Source organism: Watersipora subatra, chromosome 3 (assembly GCF_963576615.1).
Source record: "Watersipora subatra chromosome 3, tzWatSuba1.1, whole genome shotgun sequence".
Classification (NCBI taxonomy): domain Eukaryota; kingdom Metazoa; phylum Bryozoa; class Gymnolaemata; order Cheilostomatida; family Watersiporidae; genus Watersipora; species Watersipora subatra.
The window spans coordinates 8,717,296-8,737,334 of NC_088710.1; the positions used below are offsets into that span (position 1 = coordinate 8,717,296).

At 35.9% G+C, this 20,039-nt stretch overlaps 2 protein-coding genes across 3 annotated transcripts in view; one reads left to right on the forward strand and one right to left on the reverse strand.

Moving 5' to 3' along the window:
- Nucleotides 1-1,545: 1,545 nt before the first annotated feature.
- LOC137389774 (uncharacterized) lies at nt 1,546-19,285 on the forward strand. 2 transcript variants are annotated; one of them, XM_068075871.1, is made up of 7 exons: nt 1,546-1,677; nt 6,044-6,197; nt 8,344-8,420; nt 9,160-9,168; nt 12,257-12,388; nt 15,848-16,045; nt 18,330-19,285. In XM_068075871.1, exons 2-7 carry the CDS (start codon nt 6,049-6,051, stop codon nt 19,052-19,054), a joined length of 1,290 nt encoding a protein of 429 aa, XP_067931972.1. In that variant the 5' UTR covers nt 1,546-1,677; nt 6,044-6,048; the 3' UTR covers nt 19,055-19,285. The 2 variants fall into 2 exon arrangements, with proteins under 2 accessions (XP_067931972.1, XP_067931971.1); XM_068075870.1 differs by lacking the exon at nt 9,160-9,168.
- The window catches only part of LOC137390306 (ATP-dependent DNA/RNA helicase DHX36-like), a 30,886-nt gene continuing 29,893 nt past the window's right edge, over nt 19,047-20,039 (reverse strand). Inside the window, exon 21 of the mRNA XM_068076639.1 lies at nt 19,047-19,492. Coding sequence (XP_067932740.1) covers nt 19,316-19,492 — 177 coding nt within the window. The 3' untranslated portion in view covers nt 19,047-19,315. The remainder of the gene's footprint in view (nt 19,493-20,039) is intronic.

Genomic DNA, 20,039 nt, shown 5'->3' on the forward strand with positions numbered 1-20,039 from the left:
AAATTAACCCTAACAAGTTTAAGTAAAATATGAAAGTGGTCATTGATTCATTGTTCTTTTCACTCACAAATGTTATAATTTTGTTCTTGCATATTATGTGAATGTTATTGATTGTAGCTTTTTTCTGAATCTATTAAAAACCAGATACTAGTAGATGTCTCACCTTTCTCTATACTATTGGTGCATTTTAAAGCTACCAAATTCACAAATAAATGAATTTTAACGTAGAACTCTAAAAAATTTGCTACATTCTGTGTTACTCAAACACGCTACAGACTTTTCTTTACTCTTATAGTGGTAGAGGTTGTTGACATGAACTATTTTACAGATCTATTGCCTAATAGAAAACAATAGTCAGTTATGTATTGCCGGTGCTTTTAATATTGATTCAAAACAAGTTTGAAGGCTATGAAGGCTTTTCAGAAAAGTTTGATTTTTGCAACATGTTTTCTTGGTTTAGGAACTTGGACAATAGATTCAGCTTTACTCATAACAACAACATTCATACTTAATTGATTGTTTTCAGAGCTCCGTGGAAATGTTCATTTGTCTGAGCGGCCAAGCTAAGCAGCAGAAAACCAAGTGGAATTTGCTGCACTAAATTTACAAAACATGTAAAACATTGACAGATCAATATAACAAAATTGTAAAAGAATCGTGTAAACTCTGTGGTTACACAAATCTTCAAAAAAATAACCATTAGTAATTGTGAATTGCTTGTGCCCACCTATTTTGAGACATCAACTTCACTATTGCACCAATAATTTTTCTCCCAATGCTTTGTTTGTACGTACTGTCAATTACATATCTAAGTGATGATGAATGATTCATCTACAATATGTTTAGTCACTTTAGTGTCCCTGTCATTTGGTGGTTTAGTGTTCGATGTCGCTGACAGCAACAGCCAGTTACAACAGCTATAGTTTGACCAATTTTTTTTCAAAAGAACATTAAACAAACCACGAATAAGTAAGCCATTTGCATTGTTTTAAAAGGCAACGATAATTCCGACAAAAGCTAAATCAGTGTGGAATAATTTCTAATTTCGAAGTAAAAACTCAGGGCGAGTTGTGATATACATGTACATGTATACTTCTTCCTTATATCATTATATGGCCCTATATACTGTACACCTCTTACTGGGAAGATGACTCCGTAAAATGATTTGCGACAAAAATATTTGGTGTAACTGTAATCGCTATATTTCTGGTGGTCGGACTCAGTAGATTTCTAAAACAAACGGTAAAACATCGGTTTTAAAATGAAGCCTTTGATCTTCGGCTTGAAATAACTGTAAGTTCGAAGGTTAATGGTGCAACTACAGATTAGCAATATTACATAAAAAGTTTGTTTTATATTTTTAATTGAACAGTTTTTAATACAATTAAAATTTCATTATTGAAACATTGGAAATCTTAAACGTGCTTAATTTGACTAATATTTGAAGCATGGTGTTTTTTCCCCCCAACCTTTTTATATCACGTCGCAAAACGGTCATAGTGATTGGGTTACGTATCCGGTTTTTGTTAAAACGAGTTCGGTAAGAGCTGTTTCTATATATCGGTGTAAACGTCGTTTCGTCTCGCGAGCTAGCGATAGATTCTCTGCAACCTAATTTCTTGGAAAAATGAATATTGCGTTGAATGTGCTGTACATAGACTGACATTCCGTATTTTGGTAAGTTATTTCATATAGTTAACCTCTCACACGTTATTGTCGTCAGTGATTATTATTAGTGTTTTTGCAATCAGTGTTGCCTTCATTCTGCGCTCAGGCGTTGAGCAAAGAAAAATGTGTTTTCTTGAGCATGTTATTTTTGTTTTTGTTTCTATTTTGCTGCAATCTTGTAGCACATAACGTCTCATAGTTTGATCAAATAGTGGTCGAAGTATTGATTATACAAATGCTGCGAATACTGCACGGTTTTATAAATATAAAAAAATAGTATTCACATAATATTTAATTAGTAACCCATTGATTACTCTTTTGGAGAGGAGGTTATATTTTGCCATTCATTATAATTGCACATAAAAAACAATGTTCATTCGCATTAAACCCAAACAAACAGGGGCATGTAGGCCTACCTCTCACAAAATGTTTCGGCTTGGAAAAAGGTGATTTGATAAAGAGCCAACGCTGAACGACATGCTGTAGTATACCTTTGAAATCTTCCGCAAATGCCTAGACTGGCTAGCTATCAATGCTAGCTATGGTTATGATTAATATCCTGAAGCTCCTGCCAGGTTGTCTTGTACAGTACATCAAAACTCAGTGGGCATGACTCTGACACAGAGTTATGGTTCATACGGTAAAATAGTATTTAGAAAAAGGGCTAACACACAAACAGACCTTTTAGACTGGCAAAAATCTCGAGTGCAGCCATGGGCCTCATGGCAATAGCTGGCCCAGGCTCTGTGCTTCTTATGGTGTGCTGACGAAGTATTGTTGAAACTGGTTAGCTCATGCTAGGCTAGAACATTTACAGAGCTGTATAGGCCTACCACATAAAGTGACTTTTTATGATGATGCGGTTGCCGAGGGTGGTATTGCTGATGGCAATCCAGAAGGGGACATCAAAAATATAAGACTCCTTCTTACTGGTTTGATCTTCGAATGTTTCTTTAGTGTGCGCTTGTAATATTGGAAAGAAAACATACATCGCACTGGAGACACATCATCTGCTGACTTTTGAAAGAACACCTTTACAGAATTGTAAAAATGGAGTGAGCCAATTGTTAGAATGACCATCACAATGAATTTTAGACATGGAACATTCATGCAAAAATGTTTGTGTCGCTGGTAAGTTTTGCTCACAAAAAACTGTGAGTATATCACAAGTTGGTAACTGTGGGCTATCTACAGGTAAGACAAGAATATAAGACAGCAAATCATTAGCACATATACATTTGTATATGAGCGTGGCAAAAGGAATTTTTTGATTTAATGATACTAATTTTGATAATGCTAAGATATTATAGAACATTTAGACCAACAAAGGGTTTTATTTCCTTGAGTTATTTTGTTTGATAGGCTCATGGTTGACTCCAACAAGTTTCTGTAGCCATATTTGGTCTAGTCTGTCATACCTCTGTTTTGGTCCAAGAAAGTCACTTTCTAACTAATCCTTATAATCCTAATCTAACAAATCCTTCGAAATTATGTTTGCTACGATTCTAAAGTAATTGGCAAATATAATAACTTTGAAGGAAACTTTGGTAGAATAGAATCCTTTGATTCTGCTTAATTGTTCATGCAATTGAATTTATGCAACCCAAATTGTATATTGCCAATTGTCAACGCTTGTACAGCTCTCTGATGTTGTTGTTCATTTTAAAAGAATGTTCTTGGAAGAGTTGCACCACGGTTGCAACTGACAATTGCTAATAGCATTTAATAGCAATAAATAAAGGTATTTATAATAGACGCATTAAAACTTTTTTTTAGAAATATTACAAGCTTTAAATTACAAACATTATGTTTAGACAGCGTCTACTTTAACCCGACTTATTTCAACACATATCTGATTATTTATGTTTTACGAGCCTGTCCCATATTCTGCGCATTTGAACCTTTGGCAATCCTTGTGCTTGCACACGCTGAGCATATTCTATTTTAGCATCAGTTTTTATTGTTTTAGTACTTGCTGTCCGCCAGATAATAAGTTTGGAATTCTCAAATCTTTTACAGTAACACTTTGAGATGCGAGCAGTCTGAGATACGAGGAAAGTTCCGCACAAATTTTTACCTTGATATACGAAACAAGTTTGTAATACGAGCATACGAGACGGTTCTTGATGCGGCCTCTAGGTAGCCAAGTATGTGAGAGGCCGCTTACAAGAACAGTATCGCTAGGTCATTCTTCTGTGTATGTATGCTACGTTCATTTAAGTTGAATTTAAAGTTTGTTATGTTACATAGCCTCACGAAAGTGTAGGGTACCAAACATCTTGCTGTCAAGTCTCTTTTACTATGCCATTAACCGCTCAAAAGGTAAGAATTCTATACAGTACCGCACATAATAATGTTATATTTTATTGTAGATCATAATCACTAGATAGGTATTCGTTACTTTGTGAGCGCAGGAGGTGAATAAGAACAATCAAAATATGTTTTTCCCTAGTGATATTCTTCTTTAGGGAGTTTTTTGAAAGGGTGAGAATGGATTAATTTGTATTTAGTTATTTGTAAAGAAAGAGTGGATTTGGGATATGAGTGAATTGATATAAAGAACTCGGTCCCAGTAAGCATTTAGCTCGTATCACAAGTGAATGCTATAATTGACTGTAACTAATAGCAGACTTCCCAGCTAGAGGCGCTTCATTTATTTGCCCTTGTTTCACAGAATGGTATAGGACTGAGAATTACTGGCTGCATATAGTTTTCAGGAGATGACGACTTCTGTAGCAAGTTTGTAGCTTTGAGCCGCGTGTAAAAGGTAAAATAACACAGCTGTGCAAGTGGTTTTAGACAGACATTTCAGCTTTTCATGTCAACAAATACATGTAGATTTATGCTAGTGGTGCACTCTGAGCACATCAAGGGTTATGTTTAGTAAATAGTTCACCTTATAGAGTTACTTATAGAGATACTGAATTTGGTCTGACTCAGTTGTTTCCATATTCAATAAAACTTGCTGGTTGTGCTTTCACTACAATTTGGGTAGGCCTTTGTTTGACCAGGTCATTCAGCCTCTATTGGTTGTTTGGCACACAATTATGCATATAACAGAAACAAAACCGTGTTTACTAAAAGTATAAGCAAGTTCTACTGAGTTCAGCAAAGACACCAAGGCTAGTCTAATCCAATTATTTTGTTGTAATATGTTTATTGAAATACAAACAAAGGATGCTGCCAAACATCTTTACTATTTACTGACATAGCAATCATAGCAATCAGAACTACCTATCAGTGCCTGAAGCAATAAAGCGCGTATTTAAGCAATTAAGTAGCGCAATTTACAATAAAGCAAACTTAAGTTTAAGTACATGTCATGATACGTCGGCAACAAAAGAACAATTAAATCTTGATAATTCAGTCGTTCTACCCATTGACTATGAATAGCCTAGCGAAGAGTTCCAATGCAATTAGTGAATCATTCAAGTTTGAATAAGCTACCTTATTTTACAAGTGTTAAAATACTGAGAGAGTTCAAGTCTAGATACCTAATGTAGATAGTCATCCCTGACTGATAGTATATTCCTATCTTAAACAATCCTGTATACTTACTCTCCATTTTTCCCTTTTATTTTAAGACTAGCAGTAACCCTGGCAACGCCTGGGACTTCTTCCATGTTTAATCTGTTAGTCTGTAGGTGGGTGTTTAAGAGGCTGGTTTTCAGGACCTGATGGAGATTGAAACCAAATATTTTTAGTGACCTGGCTGAAGGCCCGGAGGTTATGTGTGTGAAGTTGGTATGAAACCAAAAAATGTAAAAACAGACACCGTTTACAAATACTAACAGACACGTAAAGACAAAGTAGAATTTATTAAATGATATTTAGCTCATCCCTTGGCATATGAATGCACGCAACACTCTTACTCTATGGGTATGTTCACGTTATTAGTGTTCTCAGATGTTGCAGCTGTTTGCTCTCGTTGTTTGCACATCCTGACTCAAGTAGTATTTTTGCATCACTTTCCACTCCTAAATTTGGTCATAATACTTGATATAAATTTATTTCTAAGTTTTTCTCTGAAATTTGTTGGCTTTAAACTGCGTTTATATATGTATATAATTTATATATAGGGTATAAGCTATATAATATATTACTATATTATATAGTAATATAGAATTTTAGAAGAACTGCGTATAAGGAAAACATAGAAACAGAAAACTAATTATAGATATGTATATATAATTAGTTTTCTGTTATATATATATATAATTTATATATATATATAATTAGTTTTCTGTTTCTACGTTTTCCTTATACGTAGCTCTTTTTCAAAAAATTTCTCTCTTAAGCGTATGAGTAGTTGTGCTAACGCGAACAAGGATGTTGAGCAGGGATGTTGATGGCATTATCGCATATTATTATGCAGAGAATATGCCAGAGGGTTTGTTGACTAGCTGTCAGAATAATGAGGGAGCTTTGGTAGACCACGGCTCCAAATTCCATCCTAAGCCAGAAGATTACTGCTATGAATGCCTTTGCCATAACGGGACAGAGCAGATGTGCCTCTCTCCAGCGTGTGGGTAAGACTTCAGACTCCACATATATTAAATTTCCATACAGCAAATTATAATGTAGCGATGTCTGGGTGCTCCAGTGCCGAAACACTACGCTGGGTTGACAAGTAAATCATGTTTCCATATGGTGTTATAGTAGAGGAATGGTTATAAAACAGATAGTTTAGAGAGTTTCGATAATAACAGTTTTTGCATATGAAGCAACAGGAAGCAAGACCTATGCGCGTGCACAAGCGTGACGCCGTTGGTCGCCAAGGCTGTTTCAATGGCACAAATATGGCGCATCGCACGGATGTTACACTTCTAAACAGCGACACTGAATCACAACAGAAGGTGAGCTACATGGCTGTTTCCATGATGGAATTGCACCATCATGGAAACAGCCATATGGGGGTGTGTCGCTACGCTGTCATGAATGGAAACATAGTAATTGTGGCTTCTAACATAAAGCATAAACAATATGAGAGATAAAACAACTCCCAAGGCATTGTATTCCAAACCGTTTGTTGAGTCATGTCACCCTTAACTGGATATGCATTGCATATTTGGCTAGATTCTCAATGCACTATGTGTTTTTGATAGAGTGTTTATAGCAGTTTTGTCTATTTATTCTTAAAATTAATTAATTAGTTAAAAGGGAAATAAGATTTGCGATCGGTTTGACTGAAGACTGGAAATTAGCTTGGCTGTGGGTTAGCTCTAAGCGCTTAGTCATTTAAAAAAGGAAATTTATTTAAGATAATGGTTTGCACCTTAGCACCTATGTATAGAAGCCTATGCCATAGACCTATAATTCTATATACCTTAATACTTATAGCAAGACCTACAGTTCTACATGTACATGCCTTATGCGTTGGCCTATAATTCATATGGCAGCTCTTATCCTAATATAAGCACCAAAATGGCTTATAGTAATGTATTACACAAACGGACCTTTGGTCTATGGTTTTTACTGGCCAAATACGGAACTTCATGAAGATCTAGTGAAAACCAATAAACTGAACTTAATTAAGATATATGGTATTGAAATTCGTAAGAAGCCTATAGGAAAAGGGGATTTAATAATGGCAGTGCGATACAGATTGATGTAGTATTAATAGTTTAGGCTCAATTTTCTTGGTATAACTATTCAGATTTCTTTATGCATTATTTCTAAAGCTTTTCTAATGTTTTGTTATTCTAGATCCACACAAGTAGGAGTTATGCTACCTTGGTTTTTAATTGCGGTTTGAAGGAATATTAGAAATACAGTCAACCTTCTACTCGCGATTGCCTTCCTATGAAGCGTGTTTCATATGAAGGCAATCGCCAACATTTTCAATTTAACCAACATGTGAATTTCATGAAACTATTTTACTCTAAGCCCCATTAATTTCCAGCATACGTTATTAAATACGTTATTTAAATATTCTTCAAGTGAAAGAGGTGTTAACAAAAACTCTAAAGTGTGTGTAAGGGTTTTATTCTTAATTTTCACACTGCAGGGAAAATTAAGAATAAAATGAAATGTAAAGATGAAAGTAAAGTTAGTTTAAAGTTCATTTAGTTTAATAAGCTATCTTGCACCGCTGACATGACTTGCACCGCTGACATGACTTGCACCGCTGACATGACTTGCACCGCTGACATGACTTGCACCGCTGACATGACTTGCACCGCTGACATGACTTGCACCGCTGACATGACTTGCATCGCTGACATGACTTGCACCGCTGACATGACTTGCACCGCTGACATGACTTGCACCGCTGACATATGCATTCTTTTTTCATATATTGCCCATGCTGCGCCTCCTTTTGTTTCTGAGGTAAAGTAGCTATAAAATCTCTTTATTGCATAATTTTTTTATATTGAACTAATATTGAGCTGTCTGCTGTAATTCTATAGCATCGGCTGCAGATTTCTACGATAAAAATCATGTCCTAGAAAGGAGTAACTTCAAGATGATTGGAGGTTAATGCCTTGGAGATGTTTTGAGTGGATTCTTCCTAAAAATAGCAAAAGCACTCTGTAGTGGCTGTCATGTCAGTTGCTATTACTGAGTCAGTTTATCCTATGAACTCGTCAGCGTGAAATCGTGTAAGCCCAAAGTTTTTAGGTTCCATTATCTTGATGATATTCGTGTTCCATGTCTCTCTTAATTATTTTCTAGCGAACCCCCTTGTAAGAAGTTTGAGAAGGTGCACAGAACTTGCTGTTCATTTGTCTGCACAAACACTACTCTATCAGGTAAGGAGCTGTTTGAATGGATGAGATGCTATGAGGGCCTGTGTTTTGAACCTTTGCAAAAATCTGATAGAAAAGCTGACGTTTTATACATGTTGCCTAGATAGTATAGCATCGATGTCAAACTGTTGACTTTCTGTGTGTCTACCATCTCATTTACATCTGCTCTCTGGAAAATCAACAGAAGGTATAAAGACACCATTGCCATGTTTCTTATCATATCTAACAATAGTTGACTATTGAACATGGCCGTGAGCTCTTTCCTTTGCTCCTTCCAATAGTTTCAAGCACATGCGCCTTTGAAAATAGTGATTTTATATAAAGCCTTGTGACAAGATATTGACTTCTGGTGTCACGCTGTCCATCATTTGATGAGATATCGGTCTGTGCAGATATCTTTTAAGAAAATTAGAGTAATGGTAAGACAGCTGGTTTTTGATACAAGCAAAGGTCTTGCTTCAAGTATGAGAAAAAGTCATTTATATTAGTATTTGATTCAACAGAACTCTGGTATTTGGGGTGACCCTATAGCTAGACCTGGAGGCTTGAACTTGGATGAAACTTGGCGTATTTGCTGATATGTTGTCTTAGTCTTGACTCGTGAGTCCAGGCACTGTGACAACAGTTTTTTTGTAATGGACTGGGCTATACATGTTGAAAGTAGTTTTAGAATTGTACTGTTACATGTGTGAAATAGTTTAATATAGTTACTATACATAACTGCAGTAGGCAAACTGATAAGGTTTTTTCGGTAGAAAATAGTTTAGTTTTGGTAAAAAATATCATTATGATGGTAGTAAATGTCATTCGATTTTAAAGCCATCTCCAGGGAAAGAATATTCTCCCTTTAATATCCTTTTAGCAAAGTTGGAACATGCATGTCAAATCTGTCATGAATAAAATTAAGACTGTTGATACGTGCAACACCCAACTCGCTACTCTTTGCCATGTTCTGTACAATATATCGTGTGGCAGCTAACACTTGTACATAACAGGCAGCAGTAGTTTGAGACTGAGTAGCATTAATTAACATCACTTATGAAGAATGGTGTTTTCATCTGCTATACTATGGTTGGTTGGTCTTCATTATTCAGAGCCATAGTTACAACATGCAGAATCACTGAACACATGTACACTATCTCGATTGTCAGCATTTTCTTTTGTGGTTGTCGACATAGCTTGATATGAGCAGGCAATTCCCTTGTAAGTTTAAGATTAGTCAAATCTACAATCTATAACATTTATTTGGGTGACCCTCTTGCTAAAAACTCACCAGTCGTGTGTGTATATCTGTATTTTATTTTGTCTGCAATGTTTTACATTCCTATACGATGCATCCGAGCTCCCGTTCTGTTTCCTAATCGCAGAAGTCAACATAAGCCTGAATGTGTAACGTTCTCTAGGACAGCTTCTCACTCCAGCCACCTCTCTTTTCTCACATCTGCTGGTCATAGTCCATACTTGAGTTATTCTGTCGCAAGTTGGTTGCTACAGGGTCTGGTTTCCTAGCTAAACAAGAAAGTTCTAGGTAAAACCATGTAGATATCTTCCAAGGGCGACAGTCAAAAATCAATCGCTAATAGTGAGAATTAATTATCAGTGCCATTCGCCGTCTGGCAGCAATTGTTTTGTGAACGCGAAGAGTTGGCTGCTCTGGTTTTTCTATTGATTGGGAGAAATAGTGTTACATACAATCTAAAACAATAGTCGGAATTGAAAGCCTGTTCTTGAGTGTTCAGTGATAGTGGAGGCAGCTGACTCACTGGAAACAGGAAATGAAAGGCGGTGAATATATTATTGATGTCTATGGATGTATAGCGCCGCCGTCTCTATCAAGAGTTTGCACGCGAGTCTATAGATTGGGACTATAATAATTTTCTCATATCTTGCGTGCGTAACAAATAAAGTGTCTTACAATACTCAGCCTCACGAATATCAATATGAAGCACTTGTGTGTTTGCCTTTGCTTGTCTAATCATTCATTAAATCCAGTGGCTCGTCCACCAGCCTACTGTGTAAGTGGTGTCTGGCGCAGCCATGGGCAGTCACAAGGTAGATTACGCAGTGTTGGGTGAGAGGAAGCCTGGGGAAAAATTCAACTACACGCTTCTGGCATCACAAAGAAATAGCGCTGCCAAGCCCTACACGAATAATCAAGGTGGTAGGAAAAGGCTCAAACACACGATGGTATTATTATAGTGTGGCGTTTTAATGTGTAAAAAATTTTAATGTCATTTTTTCGCAACTTGTGAACTACGCTCTGTTGTGTTATACTCTGTTGTGTTATAGGTATTATTACATGAATTGTTTGGATAGACCTAAGTAACATTAACATAAACCTTTATTCAATTATGTACCTCACGTTTCTTTAATCTACCTTATATATCTAAGCTTTACTAGCAGTACAGCTAATATATATATATCATATATATATATATATTATATATATATTTATATATATATCATATATATATCATACAGTATATATATATATATATATATATATATATATATATATATATATATATATATATATATATATATATATGATATATATATGATATATATATGATATATATCATATATATATGATATATATCTATGATATATATATCATATAAATATATATATATCATATATATATCATACAGTAGGCATATATATATCATATATATCATATATATATCATATATATCTATGATATATATATATCATATAAATATATATATATATATCATATATATATATCATATATATGTACATACGAGATGAATGCCCAGGTAATAAAAAAGTCTTCAAACAAAAAATTATTTTTGTTTGAAATATACATCATTTACCATTCTAACCGGAAATATCGTATAGAGTGTTATATATATATAGAAACCCATAGTAATTATGCAATCTAATGCATTATCTAATGCAATCACTGCCTGGTAAAAATCATCAAAATAATCATTAAAAAATAGTAAGAAAACAATATGTTAACCTTAATAACTATAGCTACCTACTTTACTTTCAGGGCATTTTGTGGTTATGGTCTGTAAGAAAATGTAACATTACAATGTACTACGTGCAGAGTTCTTATCTTCAAGACAAACGTGTAACATAAATGCTGACTTTTACTTATATGAATTTAGTTTACTAAAAACATACTTGAAGGAAGTTTTAGTCTGCAACTATGCAATTTAATAATAAACTTTTAACCAAAATTTTATCATTTATCTGTTTGCAAACCTGTTCTTACTATAACGGAGGATGCTGAACTGAGATATAATCGTCAAATTTAAATTCCGAGAAAAATTATTGTTATCGTTTTGCGGAAAACAAATTAGCTTTAGTATGGCGAGGACAAAAAAGTATCGAGTTTTATAGAGTTCAGAGAGTTTCAATTAATATGTCATTTAGGGTGTGAAATCGGAAAAGGGTGTGTAAAGTATATGGTAAGAGCTATAAATTGTAAGAGCCTTGGTAGACCCTTGGTTAGACAATAAGATTACTAACCTGTGGTTGCAATATTCGTGAGTTCAAATCTAGCACGATGTGAGGTTTTAATTCCACCATTTTAATAGCTATAGCTGGACAAACCGAAGTACAAACACACAGACACACAAACTTTGAGATTTATATATTTAGATAGAAGATAGATATATGCACATGTTTATCTTAGATATATACATACGTACGCGGGATATGTATGTATATATATGTATATATATATGTCTATATATATATATACATACATATTCCGCGAAGTCGTAACCCGGAGGTGCGCTGTAATTGAATATTGTCTTTTCTCTGCTATGGCTGGATGTTATAATCTTTTGTATTCACTGCTGCAGGTCCAGATGCTCTAAGCACTGCCGGTATACGGTTAGCTGTCAGCACGGCCACTTGTATCCTCATAGTTGCCATCATTCTACTTCTCATGCACAAACTTCGGCGACACAGGCTTTTCCTCAACATCCGACAAGGTTGGTCCTCTTGGCTACTAGACGACAAAAACAACCACTGCCATTATTGATGTGACATCCCTGATTTGAGTGTCAATTATCCTGAGTGCATTCTATCATTCCATCATGATTGATTTGGGGATTAATTAGCCTCAGAGTTCATTTTTCCTCTAAGTAGGAGTTGAGATATAGATTTTACTCGCTACAACCATGATTAATATATGAATAGAAATGACCGTGTGTGTGTGTGGGTCATATTGGTTAGAGAAACAAATTAAATAAAAACTGGGTATTTTTATGTACTAAATTGTTAAATTATATCTGCTGAGTGCAGCCAACATTTTGATTTGTGATCGTCTTAACAGATGAATTGTTCTGAGACCAATTTATACCCTAGAGTAATCTCTAAAATATGGTGTCCAAAGTCTCTTAAAATCATTCACTTTTGGAAATCAACAAATATCTATGCCGTTTTTCCGCACATGATTTGGTTCATACACCATTCAGCATCACTTGCTGCCTTACTTTTTAGTTTTGTATGTATAACTTTCCATTGGCATCGGTCATCATCAACCAAATGTTGTTTTTCATGATATGCCAAAAGAGAAAAGAAATCAACCAACAGAAATCAAGTTTTAACATCATGAATACGAAAAAAAACTTTTGTGAGTGGTGGTATTAGTAAAATATGAAAATAATTCTTTCGCTAGCATTATCAGAAATCATGAGCAAACATCTTTAAATCAGTTTTTCAAAAATTCTCTAAAATTGGCTACTAGTTACCGTGAGAAGGAAAGCAAACAAGATGCAAGACAAAGAAAGCCTGAAACTACCGAAAGTAGAGACGCTAGACATAAAAATCAACATTACAGTGTAAAAATATCAAATTAAAAAAACAATCAACATCAATAAGATGGATTTGTTAATGTTCACACATTTAAAGTTAGGCTAGCACATATCTTCATCATCATCTTTACCTGTTCCTTGATGGCTAAGGCTATACCTCGATTCCCATGTTCCTCGACTGCTAAAGCTACACCTTGAGCTTCTTTGTTTCCTTGTTTTTAACTTGAAGGTGACATGACTATAAAACCCTCTTTTTTATTCTGTCAATTTATTAATGTAGCCATTTATTTAGTCATTTTTCCTATTATATACATTGGTTAGTAACTCCTTTCTATTTTATACACTGGCTAGTAACTCCTCTCTATTCTATACATTGGCTAGTAATTCATTTCTATTCTATACATCGGCTAGTAACTCCTCTCTATTCTATACACTGGCTAGTAATTCCTTTCTATTCTATACATCGGCTAGTAACTCCTCCCTATTCTGTACACTGGCTAGTAATTCCTTTCTATTCTATACATTGGCTAGTAACTCCTTTCTATTCTATACACTGGCTAGTAATTCTTTTCTATTCTATACATCGGCTAGTAACTCCTTTCTATTCTATACATTGGCTTGTAACTCCTCTCTATTCCTCTCCTCTCCATTCTATACATTGGTTAGTAACTCCTTTCTGTTCTATACACTGGCTAGTAACTCCTTTCTATTCTATACATGGCTAGTGACTCCTCTCTATTCTATACATCGGCTAGTAACTCCTTTCTATTCTATACATTGACTAGTAACTCCTCTCTATTCTATACATAGGCTAGTAACTCCTCTCTATTCTATACACTGGCTAGTAACTCTTTTCTATTCTATAGATGGTCTAGTAACTCCTCTCTATTCTATACATCGGCTAGTAACTCCTCTCTATTCTATACATTGGCTAGTAATTCATTTCTATTCTATACATCGGCTAGTAACTCCTCTCTATTCTATACACTGGCTAGTAACTCCTTTCTATTCTATACATTGGCTAGTAACTCCTTTCTATTCTATACACTGGCTAGTAATTCCTTTTTATTCTATACATCGGCTAGTAACTCCTTTCTATTCTATACATTGGCTAGTAACTCCTCTCTATTCTATACATTGGTTAGTAACTCCTTTCTGTTCTATACACTGGCTAGTAACTCCTTTCTATTCTATACATTGGCTAGTAACTCCTCTCTATTCCTCTCCTCTCCATTCTATACATTGGTTAGTAACTCCTTTCTGTTCTATACACTGGCTAGTAACTCCTTTCTATTCTATACATGGCTAGTGACTCCTCTCTATTCTATACATTGGCTAGTAACTCCTTTCTATTCTATACATTGACTAGTAACTCCTCTCTATTCTATACATAGGCTAGTAACTCCTCTCTATTCTATACACTGGCTAGTAACTCTTTTCTATTCTATAGATGGTCTATATAGTCCCTCCTCTCTATTCTATACATCGGCTAGTAACTCCTCTCTATTCTATACATTGGCTAGTAATTCCTCCATATTCTATACATTGGCTAGTAACTCCTCTTTATTCTATACACTGGCTAGTAACTCCTTTCTATTCTATACATTGGCTAGGAACTCCTCTCAGAGGCGTTGTTGTCAGCAATGGCAGGCAGTCCATTGTGTCTTTATGGAGAATGTATCTTTTGCATGATAGCAATGGTTTCAGCTCCTGGTTTGCACTTTCTGGTACAGATGCCATGAATATTATTTCCATTATGAATAAGACACTAATGTGTGTGATGTTTATTATGCATGTGATTATGAAGATGTCTAGCCTTAGCTATGTAGACAATTTACATGTACTTGTTGCTTGTCTTCGAGTTCTATTTTTAGACTCGTTATTGTTTTGTATATGAGCGACATGAATACACGTATATATACATTTATATATCTCTATTCTATGTAAATAATTTGTATAATATTAATGCGTATCCCCTGCCTAACAGCACTTTACATTGATTCATGAGACACTTCAAAGTACTAAAGGTCAGCTGAGAATGCTGCAGCCATTCTCATCTCCGTCGCTTGACCGTTAAACATTTCTCTTTTCTGCTTTCTATTCACATGGCATATCACCTACTTCCTGTTTGTTTGTACTAGCAAGTAAATATCTGTATTTGTTCGTCTTTGATTCAGCTTTGAAGATGATTAACCTAGTGCAATATTCATTCATGCGTGTGGATTAATAAATGCTTAATAAATGCGGTAGAATTACACTCCTAGAAAGTTCCATGTTTCCATGTACATACATGTATCACACTTATTTTTCATCTTTGAGCATTGCAGTTTAGCGCTAAGAGATTTAGGCTGTGCTCACAGTATTGGCATATTTAATTTTGTTACTGTCCCATCCAATCATCATGGCTTTTCTCCACCTTTCATCTTAGTATTTGGTTGTTCGCGCATGCTTTGTAACTTGGAGTTGTTTACTCAGAACATTATAAATGAACTTTGCAAACTGTCATCCATATAACATCCGGTCTTGGGTGTACCAAGCGGTTTAATGTTGAGGTATGCGCATAAATGCATATTTCCTTATAGAATGAGATGTTGTATATCTTGCTTTGTAGTACATGTACATTTTCTCTTGTAGGCTTTCGTGGGCAGCATGGAGACAGCAGTACGGCAGTCGGTTATACATCGGCACACGATGAAGTCAATATAGATATTTCATACGAGCCTCTGCACATTCCTGGTGCTCCACCTCCTTACAGTCCCACATCTGATAATGTCGGACTACCACCTGCCTATTCGTCTATTGTCGACCGCAGCTCTTCTACAGAACCTCTTGGTCAGCATTAGCACAATTTATTTTACTGTTGTTTGTAACTCGCGCTACAGATGTATGCTGTTACAGTTCGTACCAATAGGCTAGCATCTCCATTCGGGGAGGTGAGCTAATAATAAGCTAGGTGAGAGGCAACTAGTGCAGTTGTTTGGGCTAGTATTGAACGTTGAGAAAATAACATAGCTACCTTTATTGTAAATTCAATCTCTGCATAGCATTACTATTTTTAATATTTCTTGTGCGTATCTGTAAGTTTTGTTTTCCGATTGCAACAATTAATAACAGCTGTCAGCAAAACTACCTTATAATCTGAAAATGAGTGGTGTACATGTCACTTGTCTTTTTTCATGTGAGACCAGCATTCTAGAGGTTTTTCTCACCGATTTTGTTCACCTCTTCCCCTTTCGAACATACCATGTAACAATTATAGTAGATCATTTGGTGTACCATAAATTAATTGCACATTGAATGTGGTGAAAGTTGACTAACTAAATGTGACAAGTGAAGCTGCAAATGGGCAGCAGCCTAGCTACAGAGAAAATTCCAGCATTACTCATGCGGATGTAGATGATTTAGCCTTGGTGCATTCATTATGGTATGCTCTGCTTGTCATTTACGGTCACAACCCACTCTGTGGTTTCTTTAATTGAGCTAATCAGTTTTAGTGATTTGTAAAAAAATACAATATAAGTAAGTTTTCGTCGTTTGCCAAGATTGTAATGTAGAGGTGATCAAAGTTGAAGTTTGGCTGTTGCGTTAATTAGGTCAGTAAAAGCAGTTTCTTCACCAGCTCCTCCCGATGTTTCCAATATCTAGACATTTCTGTTCGGTATTACAACAGTTTCGTAACAAGTTGTTTCCATGCCATGTATGAAGTAGGACAAGATTTGCTTATGTCGTTCTCTTCTTCTTTTCAACAACTACTGTGCTAATACGACTCTAAGAACCTCTAGTCTAGTAATAAGGTATGTCTAGTCTAGGCATATTTACAGCAGCCATTCAATAAATAAGGTGACTCTATTTATAAAATGAGTTCTATTTATGAGTAGAAGCCTATCTTTTGCAAGTTTATATAATCTCTACTGATGACTAGTATAATTTTCTTAAAATTTATGGTCACATGGTCGGTTTTGAAGTTTTCCTATAGTTACAAAGTTAACTATAGAAAAAGTTATCAATATTTTAGAAGCTGAAAGGTGTAAGTAAGCAAACCCAGTGTGATTTACAGAATCATAAATGTTATGCCGACGATAGTTTTAGGCAGAAAAATGTCTACAAATGGGCAAATTGTTTAGAGAAGGCGAGACAAGTATTGATGATGAATAAAGATCATGTAGACCTGTTGATATGAGAACTAACATGACTGAATCAATTAATAAGTTTGTTCAGTCTAAGAGAAGGTCAACAGCGGAAGATGATGCAAAGAAATTTGGTGTGTCAGTTGGTGCAGTCCACAAAATTGTTTATGAGGACATCACTTGCTCTAAAATCAGCTGATGCTGGATTCCCAAACAGCTGACCCGATAGCACAGACAGGAAAGGGTTGAGTTGTACTAATAGAACCTTTTCTAATATGAATGAGAAGATGATGAGTTCGTTAGAAGGATTCCACACAATTAAACGGAACCCAGGAACCCAAGCGTCAGTGGAAACGGTAAATCTCCTGTAAAAAAAAAGTTCTAGTCACAATAGATTAACCATCAAGTCATGCTTGAAACAGGCACCACTGTCAACAGGACTACCTCATGTGAACTTTTAAACAGGTTAAGAAGGAAGTAAAGAGTAAGCGTTGAGCTTTACAGTCAGCTGGAGTTATCTTTCACCAAGACAAATCTTGGCCCCATACAGCAGCCAAAACAACAGAAGCAATATACCAATTTTATTGGGAATCGCTACCACATCTTCCCTACAGTCCCCTTTTTATAAGGCAATCTAAATATTTTGCTAAAGGCATTCTGAGCTGGTAACTAACAGCTTCTACTTATAATAGAACTCGTTATGAACCGATTCATCTTATTTACTGAATGGCCCTAATTGTCCTCATATGTGTTACTTTGAGTAGATTCTGTTTAAGGCAATATCAATGACATGTCTGTGCCTGTCATAAAGGTCATAACCTGAAGATTATTATATATACGAACAACAAAATTATAATAGGATTCGCACATCTAGTCTTATAAAAGCATGAATTAACATCTTGGATGTAGAGCATTAATATTAATAGTAAAAGTGGGCAGCTCTTTATTGTTATGCTTGCAGCCTGAGAACATGCCCTCTTATGTTGCAGCTGAGTATGGAGCTACAAATACTGGATGTCAGACAACCCCTCCTCAAAGTGTTCATAACATAACAACTCAGGCTAACTCTTCTAACAACTGTGAGAAATCTGGTGCTAATCCCAATCTCACCCCACCCGATTTTCAGAACATGAGGCTGATAGAAAGGACAAGTGGGGTGGGGGCATCAAATACAGACCTGACTTTGAGAGTCGACCTGGGAGACTCTTGTAAAGACCTATGTGACCAAATACCCAGCGCTCGTTGTAAACCCTCCAACACTAGGACATCAGAGATACCCAAAGCGAATATGCCAGACGCGCGACTTCCTGTACGACTTGAACCTGTGGGCGGGGAGGCTGGAGTTTCCTCAACTACAGCTTCTAGCAGCCCGTTAAGGTATCAGGGTGCAACTGACTCGTGCGATGCAGCTGGTACATCTGGTGCAGTCAGTCAAAAAAGCTACAGAGAAAAAACAAATATGAGAAGTAAAAGTGCTGGCAGCTCACCTACAGTACCGAGACATAAAAGTCTAACGTTGACCCAGTATGGCTTTATAGATGATGGCAGCATATCGGATCTACTCGAGAAGAATGGTACAGTTATAGGCCTAGGTGAAGAGGAGCTCTTTGATATAGCAGCTAACAAACCTGATAGGCTGAATGCACGAGTTCGCAGGCAAAATAGAATTAAACGAAATAGTAAGCCTATGCCTTCCAGTCATAATCTCCAATAATAAACAATCATTTATTTTTATATCAACATGGAATGTTTTCCATACAACAATTGACATCTATTTGAGAAAAGACCCTTTTAGCGGTTAGGTTCTGTTATATAAAGATGTCTATGTTATTTAAAGCTCTATATTATATACACAACTAAATATTTTTCACTCCCTCCACTTTCTGTGTGCACTTTCTCATTTTTTCTCCTTTCGCAACCTAATAAATAACTTCAAGAGACCATATTCGATTGGCTACTTGTAGACATGATAGTTTTAGGGCCGTGTGTTGTCACGACGATTTCTTGGACTGGCACGTGCTGTAATGTCACTACCCAGCAGGTCCACAATCGCCTGCAGCGTCGCCCCTTCCTTCAAATCCGTATTCCAATTGGTTGGAAGAGGATTAGCAATCTTGTCTTGGAGGACATCATTGAGCTGCTTACGGAGTTCCTGCAAACAAGTAATGATTGGATACATTAAAAATATTCAACACATATTCGACTACGACACGGTCATAGATAACGCTGACTGTCCTCTGTCGAGCAAACAGAATTTGACGATTAGTGGGAACAAACAAGAAAAACGTTCACAAAACATTCTGGAAGCCAAACCGATGGTCGACATTGCAGCTATCAACCAAAACTAGTACTTTTGCACAAGTATTTAGCGCAAATTGCGTTTTCACATTAGGTTTAAGTGTGGAGTGCAGACAAACGAAAAGTTAATCTGTCCTAAGAGTTGCTTCGTGTGTCAAAACCACCGCATGTTAGCACAAAGATATTCATATGAATGTATTATTTTATTTACAGTCAACCATATGAAGTACAGTCGACCTTCGCCATATGATTTTAATTCATTCCAGTGCTAGCATCACAAGACGGAAACGTCGTATAGAGTGCTATAGAAATCCATGGTAATTATCTAATAAAAACACCCCCTGCTAAAAATCATCGAAATTTTATATATTTACTGTAAATTAAAAATTGAAAGCAAAATA

Excerpts from the sequence above, each read along its gene's own strand:
- LOC137389774 (XM_068075871.1), top strand. The coding sequence starts at position 6,049 with ATGCCAGAGGGTTTGTTGACTAGCTGTCAGAATAATGAGGGAGCTTTG. Across the intron at positions 6,198-8,343 it reads TGCCTCTCTCCAGCGTGTGG|CGAACCCCCTTGTAAGAAGT; the intron begins GTAAGACTTCAG and ends ATTATTTTCTAG. Across the intron at positions 16,046-18,329 it reads CTCTTCTACAGAACCTCTTG|CTGAGTATGGAGCTACAAAT; the intron begins GTCAGCATTAGC and ends CTTATGTTGCAG.